General features: G+C 32.4%; 1 protein-coding gene across 5 annotated transcripts; it reads left to right on the top strand.

Annotated features, from left to right (window-relative positions):
- Nucleotides 1382-6725, top strand: LOC107608833. Of its 5 annotated transcripts, none has more exons than XM_021107221.1 (12): nucleotides 1382-1922; nucleotides 3087-3218; nucleotides 3355-3426; nucleotides 3663-3795; nucleotides 3938-3970; nucleotides 4065-4115; nucleotides 4234-4269; nucleotides 4388-4478; nucleotides 5746-5983; nucleotides 6067-6157; nucleotides 6241-6288; nucleotides 6400-6725. In XM_021107221.1, the coding sequence occupies exons 4-12, from the start codon at nucleotides 3668-3670 to the stop codon at nucleotides 6470-6472; spliced, it is 789 nt and encodes a 262-aa protein (XP_020962880.1). In that variant the 5' UTR covers nucleotides 1382-1922; nucleotides 3087-3218; nucleotides 3355-3426; nucleotides 3663-3667; the 3' UTR covers nucleotides 6473-6725. The 5 variants fall into 5 exon arrangements, with proteins under 5 accessions (XP_020962880.1, XP_020962881.1, XP_016166062.1 ...); XM_021107222.1 differs by having other exon boundaries at nucleotides 3366-3426; XM_016310574.2 differs by having other exon boundaries at nucleotides 1383-1922; nucleotides 3400-3426.

Here is a 10653-nt window from a genome sequence, read left to right on the forward strand (position 1 = left end):
TTAGCTTATTAGGTGCAGACTAAGCAAAAATTTTCACCTAACAGCAATCTTAAGACAGCATAAAAATAAATAAATAAATAAATAAAACATTGTTCTTATTTTGCTTCTTTACGTTAACCAAAGAAAGGCTAAACATTCCTCATCATGTAATATGAAAAAAATTGACAGTCGGATTTCTTCTATGAAAATGTCCTCAATAATGTCGGAAGAGTACCCGTATGGATTGTGCGTTACAGCCACACCAGGATTCACCTGTGTTGATTTGCTTGAAATAGGTCTATGTATGTTCCTATGGCTCCAGAGAAACATCTTCCACCAGAGTCTCTTACTTCCAGAAGGAAGAACATGGCTTGAGAAATGCCTTCTCAACATAACTCTATCAGCACTGCAGTGAGTCATCACAGACCTGGGGCTTTCAAGATTAGCAGCCACTTTACCTGCTGTAAGTTCCTGTAAATTCTCGAAAGATTGCGACTTTGAATCTGGGAATTGATGAATTGTATTACCGAGAACATCCCTTCTTTCCACGTTTGAGCATGATCGAGTGAGTTTGGGAGAATCCCAGGACGCTGCAAATTATTTCACCATTTCACCGTTAGGCTTGAATTTGGGCTTGGGCAGGATAAAGGGTTAGGGTTAGAATTTTTTTTTAATAAGGATTTTTTTTTTGGTGACTTTTTTTTTAATAAGGATTTAATTGTATTTTTAAATTATTAGAGATTTAAATATTTGTAAAATAAAAAATTAAGGATATATTTGTCTTTTTATAAAAAATTTAAATATAATTCGATTTATATTGTGTAAATTGATCGGAATAAACCGAATCTAATAATTATAATACAGACAATTATGTTTATTATTTTTTTAATAAACCGATTTTATTCTGAATTATTAAAAAATAACTTATTAACCGGTTTAATAAAAATGTCCAATCATATTTTGCCACGTATGAATGTCTTTAAAAAAAGACATTTTTTGTGACTTTATGTAAGTGGTCTCCTATAAGAATTGGATCAAATTGGTTAATTTAATCCAAAATTCAATAAACCAGTGATCCAACTGGTTGGGTTTAGCATTTAGGCCGGACCATAATTAATTCGGTCAAACAACAGTCAAATTCGTTGAAAACAAGAAGGTTTGATATGAATTGATTCAAATAAATAAATCGATGCATTTATAAAGTACCGGTGTATTGAATCGCAGCAAACTTTCTTTATGAAATAATTCAAAAATCAGGATTCAAACTAGGATTTATCCAACTCTTCCCCGGGTCAGAGTTGTTTCTGTCATATTTGGCATAGTTGTAAGAACCGGATTAGACCAGCTGGTTCGACCAAAAAATTGATGAATCAGTTATTTGACCGGTCCAGTTGAATAAATCGATCGCATAAGAAACAAAACCGGAGAGAACCGTTTGAACCGCCCGGTTTGGATTAAAACCAGCAAACCGGCGATTTTGTGAAACCCGGCTGGTTCGGAAATCTCTCCTTTTTTTTTTCTTTTCTTACCGAAAACGCTGTCGTTTGTTTCTTTAAAAAAAAAATAGAGAAAAAGCCCTAACCCTGCCTAAACGGCTACCCCAATCCCCAGTGACCCCTGGACCTGGAGGCTGGAGCTCTAGAAGCCTCTCTTCCTCACCTCATCACACCAACAATCTCGAGTCTCAACTTCTCGAGTCTCTTCCTCCCCTCATCACACCAACACTCTCTTCCTCGCAGTCTCTCTTAGTCTCGAAGACTCTCTTCCTCTGCTTCGTCTCGCCGGCTTCACAGTGTGTCCGAGTACGTCGGGTTCGTGGCTCCGCGTCTCTCGTCATTGTCGTCGCGTCTCCTGCGTCGCTGCTGTGGTGCTACCTCTCCGTCGCGTCTCCTCCGTCGCTGCTGCGGTGCTGTCTCTCCGTCGCCGGAATCTGCCTCATCCAGGTTGGTCTCCAAACTGTGAAATATGTTCTCTGTTTTTTTTTTAGTTATTTAGTTGGATTTTAATTTGATGAAGGGAGTGAATAACTGATAGGTTAATGGCAGATTGTTGATTATGTATATATTGTTGAGTCATACTTGTTATATTGTTGAACTAGTTAATGGCAGATTGTTGATTTTTTTTTCTGATTCCTAGTGGGTATAATTTTTTTTGTTGATGTAACATTGCTGTGCCAGAATCTGTCTCATCCAGATTGGTCTGCAAACTAGATTTTAATTTGTTGAAGGGAGTGAATAACTGATAGGTTAATGGCAGATTGTTGATCATGTATATATTGTTGAGTTATAACTTGTTATATTGTTGAACTAGTTAATGGTAGATTGTTGATTTTTTTGTTGATGGTGATGCCTTTAATAATAATGTTGCTGCATAGTGTTGGAAAATTTATCGTTAGTTTTGAAATTAGAAAAAAGAATCAATAGTATAATGTGATTTTGAAAGGCTTTTAAGACTTTAATTTGAATAATGTGACCATATATATGAACTAAAACTATATGACAAGGATAGGATTATTATTATTATTACCTGCTATAAGTTGGATGAACATGCCATGATGGTGAATTCAGGAGTGATTGAATATTGTCCGAGAACATTAATTCAATTATAGTAGTACAACTAATTTTAAAGATTATTATTTTTATTATGTCAAATTAAGATTCTATTGATGATATGTATTTTAAATTTTTCAAATTTTTGACTATTTTATATTTTTTATTTATGTGGGACTAGTTTTATCGGTTTAACCAGTAATTTATCGGTTGAATCAGTAAACCAGTAAATCAGTAGTCTAATCGGTTTGATTACTGGTTCGGTTCTTACAACTATGATATCGGAACGAAAAAATTTCATGAATAATTATATCAATTTTCAATTTGATTATTTAAAAATTAATTCTATTATAATTTTATCTATTTATTTAATTATTATCAAATCAAATAATTTGATTAGTTAGATACGGGTTGAATGATTAACCTAATAATGACTTAACCAAGTCAATTGCGGATTTAGTTTTTATAACTATGCTCCCATTGATAACATGATCCAACAATTTTGTGTTTTTCTCTTCCTTTTTGTACAATGCTCATCCAATACCAATACTTTGCCAGAAAAAGAAAACCACGTTTCAAAATTGACAACGGGCCTCCACATGGGCTGTCCAGCTAGCTAGGCCTGGATTAGAGCATCATCCCTTTTCACTTCTTACCCGACGTTGTAAAGTAACCTTCCTCTCCAACCAGGTAATTTTCTTCCTCTCAATTCGTTCCTTTTCTTCGTTTTGGTTTCTTTGTTTGATTCTTCTTCTCATTCACGCTGTCGATTAATGATTTCTTTGTCTATTGCTTTGATTCTCTTAATTCTTAAAGGTTGTTATAGTGCTTTTGTAGATTAACATCAGATTCTTAAATTGTGTGTTTTCAGTAACCCTAGAAGAATTGGAGTTCAAAGGTGACCCATAAATTCAACCCAACAAATATATAAATTTAATTATATTTTATCTTATCTTATTTTTAGTTATTTTTATTTTATCTTTATTTATTTTTATCTTTTTTAGACCAAATACTCTGAATATTAATATATATTTAGTTTTACTTTCATAATATAATTCAATTCAATCTAATTAAAAAATACAAAATATAATATTCTTCTTCTCTTCTTTTGTTATTTTTTCACAATTTTATCAGGTGTCATGGAACCATCACCATCAATGCGATACAATCTGCGATCTCGTGGTCGTATAATCGGCAACCGCCTCTTGAGGTTACGCCGAGGAGTTCCAGTCTATAATAGCTCCGCAAAACATCATCACCAGTCTTGGTTGTTACTTATTACAAGCTTCATGCTTTCTCTTCTAATTATTATTTGTTTACTTAATTATGATTCCTGGCAAATTAGTGACATATATATTTTTTTTCCTTTATGTTTTTCCTTCACAAATCAATTTTGCTTGCAATCAAAGTCAAAAGCCTTGTAATCCCTCCGTTAATAAAGTGTTAGTAAACTTGAGTCCCTTTTTTCCCTCCAATTATGATTTGATATATATATTAATACTTTTTGTTGCAAATAAATCTTGTTTGAAACCAAAGACGAAAGCCTTGTGGACCCTCAATACTTAGAGGCACTGATGACGAACTAGGGTTAGTCAAACTTAAATTCGTTTTTTGTAATAATAATTTATATCAGTTTATATATATTTCTCTCTCTCTCACAAATCCATTTATATATTTGTCCCTGGCAAATCCATTTTGTTTGAAGAAATCAAAGGCCACATCATTGTAAGATTAGAAAAGAGTAAGTGCACTTGAACTCTCTTTTTATTTATTTTTGTTTCACAAATGATATGTTTTGCAGTATAACAATTTGTTATTTACCCCTCATTTTTTTTTCTAAAAATTCGGAACTCCTACAGAAAACGGAGACAAAGTAGATTATGTTTTATGGAGAAGTATCGACCTTATCCATTTGTGGCAATGCAACACTACAACAGAATGCTAAAAGAGGTTAATTAACTTCACTGTCATTGTCTGTTGGTTTTCTTTAGTTATGTTACTTTTATGTCAGAAAAAATTCGTTGCTGTTATTTGTTATTTAGGGAGAACAAGACTAAGTTGGTTAATGTTACGTTTGTCCAAGGATGTTTTGGACTTCCAATGGTCCATAAAAACTTTTCAAAATGATTAAAATATCTATATATCCTTATTCAATGTGATATTAAATTTCTCAATTGTCAACCTTTTTCATCTCTTCTTTCACGAACTCGGTTCTTCCCCATCCCATCAGCCCTCTCCCACCGGACCATACAATCACTTACCCGAAAACCCTGCCTTACACCACTCCATGTTTGCCACTTCTGATTAAGCTCTCACTATTATTTGTGTTGGATCTGTTGTCCTTTTTCCTCTGCCAACTGAAAGTATATCTGCATGAACTTTCGTTGTTGAACCTGCGTGAAAATCCGCAACGTAGTTGCTCTAGTAAGGGTTTTGCAAGTTAAATTCATGTGTGGTTTTGTGAAGAAAATTAGGGATTTGGGTAGGAGTGAGGGTTTGCCTAAAGGTGATGTTGATGGTGGTGAATTGGAATTTGATTTTGATTGGTGTAAGAAGGTTGTTGGGGTTTTGAAAGGTGAGGTTTTGGAAAATGAGGTTAATAGTAACGGGGAGTGTGAGGTTTATGATTTTGAGGAGGTACATGAACGGGAGAGTGCTGTGGAGATAGAGGGAATTGTGGATCTTGAGGACAATGCTGGGAAGGTGCCTTTGATGAAGAAGGCGGTGATTGCCGTAGAGGCAACGAAGAGTAATGGAAATGGAAAACTGAATGAACAAATAGTAATGGTGACTGAAGTTGTTATTAGGGCTAATTTAGAGAGTAGGTATATAATCGTCATTGTAATATTAATAGTTTTAAAGTGTTTCTATGGCCTTGCAAGTTTTCAACTATGGGTTTATTGCTATTGCTAAAAATTGCAGAATGCAATATGCAATATGAAGCCATCAAAATGTGCTTTATATAATCCTAGAATTTTACTCTTCTTGAACCGATGGTTCGCAGAGAAGTAAGCAAAAATAATCATTATGAATGTTTGATACTGTAATTCATTCACTGATTTGGGATTGAGAGCAGGGAGAGACAGGGACGTAGGCAAATTTAAAAGAAACAAGGGATAAAATGGAGTTTTCCAATGCTGTGTATTACAAGATTCCCTTTAGTTTTGTTTGTTACTTTGATTTTTAAAAAATTCTGTTGCTATTATTTGTTTTTCAGGAAGAACAGTACAAAGTTTATGATCGTGGAGATGGGATTATGACAGCTTACAAAAAAGTTGGTGTTTTTCATCAACTGCACATTTTGGGTGTGCCAAAATCTTTTGAATACATGCAGAACTCATCGGATGATGATGTTCCTGTTAAGCACTTTTATGCCCGGATCCATGAAGCACCCAAAAAGAATACTCATGTAGATTACTGTGAGCCTTTTGAAGGAGAAGGACCTCCATTGAGAGGTATCTTTTCTGATTTTTTTTTTTTACTTTACCTCCAGAATTTATCAAACCCTCTGACTTTCACTTTTTGGAGTATGTTGTAGGTTTGGATACTAGCCGAATTGTTCCCTTGTGCTGTAAATCTTGTGGTCTTGCAAATGGGAATGCTATCAAGTCAAGATCATTAGAATTGAGGTATTATTTTATTACTATCTTTTAAATCGTGTGTGTGTGTGTGACATTATAATGACTGCTCTCTTTTTATTTTGACATTGAAGCAAGCAAGCTAAAGCTGATGGAGAAGATTCGGATTCAGACTACTGGGAGTGAGAATCATTTTATGGTTTCCTTTTTTTATCATATCTATCCCATGCATATAATATGTGGTGGATGGTGTTTGATTTACTATGTTGCTTGTCTTTGTATGTTTTATGTAGTGGTTACTCGGACCCTAATGCCCCTAAAAAAGAAATCAGATCAGCATTAGCAGAATTTAGGAGAAGGCGTTGAACCTATCTTAGAAGACTTTAAGGACCAATGTCCGATCTTGAAAGCACTTCAGGGTTAACCAAAATCTCAAGTCGGCACACTCATCTTTGTCTCGATCTTTACCGGCCTTACACTTCTTGAATATTCTACTTTAATTTTTTTTTTATGTAGAATTCGACTTTTTATAGTGCGGTCTTCTTTATTTTTAGTATTGAGAATTTTCTGTTAAGACTCCATAAACAATTAATGAAAACCTCTTTTATTCATACCAGAACCACAATGATTCAAAAAAAAAAAAAAAAAACTTGATTTCCAAAAATTTTCTGCATAAGAATTGCTAAATTATCACTTGTTTAAGAATAAAAAAAGAAATCAAGACAGTTTTTTCTTTGATAAAAAAGGAGACAAATAGTGGTAATTTAGTCCGAAAAAATCAAAATTTTAATTATTCTAACTTACGTGTCTTCTAAATAAAAATTTGGAGTTAATAGTCAAATTTAGAGTTAATAATCAAAATTGTCTCTGAAAGATTATCCGATCTCAATTTTGGCCTTCAAAAGACAAAATTAATTGAAATCGTCTTCGAAAAGATACATGATTTGGTCACGTTAATCTTTCCATTAATTGGATGATGACGTGGTGAGTTAATACCACATATCACAAGATGATTGGTTGACGTGTCAGATCAGTGACACATGGCACGTCACGTGTTAGTGCCATGTGTCACTTGACATGTAAAAAAGTTATTTATAATCAAAATAGACCTTGAAAGTTCAGACGTCAGTCATTTTCATCCCTAAAATTTTAAAAATTAATCAAATTAGTCCTTATATAATTTTTTTAAAATTTTTTCTTGATAATATTAAATTTGAAATATTTTTTTATGCTACTAATTTTAATAGAAATGTAATCGACAAACAAAAAATTAGTAATTGTATCTTTTCTTCTTAAAAATTTTTCAATAAAATTCTCTCTCTCCTTTAATTCTTCTCAAAAGCTCTCTTATTCTTTTCTATTCTAAAACATTTTTCTTACATTATTACATTTTGCTGGAATATTATATATATATATATACTCAAAATTAAAATGTATGTATTTGTTAACCTAAACAAAGTTATATGCTCAAAATCAAAATTTATGTATGTTAACCTAAACAAAATTATATTACTATTTTTTTGCTATTACATCTTTTTTTTTTTTTTCATTACGGTATTAGAATTTTTTATTTTTAATATTGGAATAGTAGTGGTGTTTTTCTTAAATGTGGATTGTTGGGGTGTTATACTTAAATGTGGGATCGTTTAACTAGAGAAACAGAAATCGGTGCCAGGAATTTGTGTAGGTAGACAAATCGGTGCCAGGGATTTGTGTAGGGTACACAAATCGGTGCCACCGATTTGTGGAGGGTACACAAATCGGTGCCACCGATTTGTGTTAAAAAAAATTAAAAAATTTTAAGTACAGAAACCGGTGCCAGGGATTTGTGTACTTCCACAGTTTTGAAAAACACCAAAAATTACCATGTTAAAGTATATCACCACTTTTACTTCCATAACAAAAAAAATTAGCCACGGTATTACTTATATATAGGATGTAATGGTAGTGATATTAAAAAAAATTATATAATCTATCTCAAACATATGAAATACACAAAAATTTATTATGATCTTTGCATGTAGTATGCTTAAGAAGCAATTCGTTTAGCATATATAATAATAATAATAATAATTAAGCAACAAATTTTTAATATTTTGTAAAGTTTGAAATTGAAGCAAAATTTGTGGATCTTCTTGAATTTTGACTTTTAATATCACTACCATTACATCCTATATGTAAGTAATACCGTAATAAAAAAAATGTAGTAAAAAAAATAGTGGTACATTACATCCTATATGTAAGTAATACCGTAATGGAAAAAAAAAAGATGTAGTAGAAAAAAAATAGTGGTATAACTTTGTTTAGGTTAACATACATAAATTTTGATTTTAAGCATATAACTTTGTTTATGTTAACAAATACATACATTTCAATTTTGAATATATATATATATTCTAGCAAAATGTAATAATGTAAGAAAAATGTTTTAGAATAGAAAAGAATAAGAGAGATTTTGAGAAGAATTAAAGAAGAGAGATAATTTTATTGAAAAATTTTTGAGAAGAAAAGATATAATTACTAATTTTTTGTTTGTCAATTACATTTCTATTAAAATTAGTAGTATCAAAAAATATTTCAAATTTAATACTATCAAGAAAAAATAAAAAAAAATTATATAAGGACTAATTTGATTAATTTTAAAAATTTTAGGGATAAAAATGACTTATATCTGAACTTTTAAGGACTATTTTGATTATAAATAATTTTTTTACATGTCGCCACGTGTCACTGATCTGACACGTGGCGTGCCAGGTGTCACTGATCTGACACGTCAACCAATCATCTTGTGACACATGGCATTAACCCACCACGTCATTATACCACGTGGCACTTAACGTGACACGTCATCATCCAACTGATGGAAGGACTCACGTGACCAAGTCGTGTATCTTTCGAGGACGATTTCGATTAATTTTATCTTTTGATGACCAAAATAAAAATGTGGGTATCTGAGAACGATTTTGACTATTAACTCTAAAAATTTAATATTTGGTTGCGATGTTGAAATATTAATCACGAATCATAGTTTTAACTTTTAATACTTGTCGGTGTAGAAAGATAATATATGTAGAAATGCAGTGTATGCTCTTTTATTGTGCCAAGTGAGTATGCTAGGGAAGATTAGTAACATTCCAAAATTTAGTTGAGATTTAGATGGGTTTGTTAAGGTAAGAAGTAAGATGGTAGCAAGTGAGTATGCTAGGAAAGATTAGCAACATTTTGAGGTTTAAGGGGAATGGTAGTGGGCCTATGTCTGTTGGGTACATGAACGGGAGAGTGCTGTGGAGATAGAGGGAATTGTGGATCTTGAGGACAATGCTGGGAAGGTGCCTTTGATGAAGAAGGCGGTGATTGCAGTAGAGGCAACAAAGAGTAATGGAAATGAAAACTGAATGAACAAACTGTAATGGTGACTGAAGTTGTTATTAGGGCTAATTTAGAGAGTAGGTATATAATCATCATTGTAATATTAATAGTTTTAAAGCATTTCTATGGCATTGCAAGTTTTCAACTATGGGTTTATTGCTATTGCTAAAAATTGCAGAATGCAAAAATGCAATATGAAACCGTCAAAATGTGCTTTATATAATCCTAGAATTTTACTCTTCTTAAACCGATGGTTCGCAGAGAAGTAAGCAAATAATCATTATGGATGTTTGATACTGTAATTCATTGACTGATTTGGGATTGAGAGCAGGGAGAGACAGGGCATGTAGGCAAATTTAAAAGAAATAAGGGATAAAATGGAGTTTTCCAATGCTGTGTATTACAAGATTTCCTTTAGTTTTGGTTGTTACTTTGATTTTTAAAAAATTCTGTTGCTATTATTTGTTTTTCAGGAAGAACAGTATAAAGTTTATGATACTAGCGATGGAATTATGACATCTTTCAAAAAAGTTAGTGATTTTCATCTACTGCACTTTTTGGGAGTGCCAAAATCTTTTGAATACATGCAGAACTCTTCGGATGATGATGTCAAGCACCCAAAAAGAATACTCATGTAGATTACTGTGAGCCTTTTGAAGGAGAAGGACCTCCATGGAAAGGTAGCTTTTCTAATTTTTTTTACTTTACCTCCAGAAATTATCAAACCCTCTGACTTTCACTTTTTGGAGTATGTTGTAGGTCTTGATATTACTTGAGTCGTTTCCTTGTGCTGTAAATTTTGTGGTCTTGCAAATGGACGTGCTATCAATTCAAGATCATCAGAATTGAGGTCTTATTTTATTACTATCTTTTAAATTGTGTGTGTATGTGACATTATAATGACTGCTCTCTATTTATTTTGACATTGAAGCAAGCAAGCTAAAGCTAATGGAGTTTAAAAAGGGGAAATTGTAATGTTGTTTTATTGTATTCAGAATGTGGTTGGTTTTGTGCTTTCTTACTGTTACTTGAGATTAGGGTTTGAAATTATGCAAATTTACTTTAGATAAAGTTCTTTCAGAGTTATTGTTCTGTGCATAGTTCATTATTGAGAGGGGGTGGTAGATTTACAAATCAATTTTCTTCTTTCTAGATACTAGAGAGGGTGCAATGTCTTT

This window comes from Arachis ipaensis, chromosome B07 (genome assembly GCF_000816755.2).
Source record: "Arachis ipaensis cultivar K30076 chromosome B07, Araip1.1, whole genome shotgun sequence".
Lineage (NCBI taxonomy): Eukaryota > Viridiplantae > Streptophyta > Magnoliopsida > Fabales > Fabaceae > Arachis > Arachis ipaensis.

Bases quoted from the DNA above. Each gene is read 5' to 3' on its own strand.
- LOC107608833 (XM_021107221.1), top strand. From the start codon at position 3,668: ATGGAACCATCACCATCAATGCGATACAATCTGCGATCTCGTGGTCGT. The intron at 3,796-3,937 runs GTTGTTACTTAT...TTGCAATCAAAG, and splicing joins AAACATCATCACCAGTCTTG to TCAAAAGCCTTGTAATCCCT. The intron at 6,289-6,399 runs GTGAGAATCATT...TGTTTTATGTAG, and splicing joins TCGGATTCAGACTACTGGGA to TGGTTACTCGGACCCTAATG.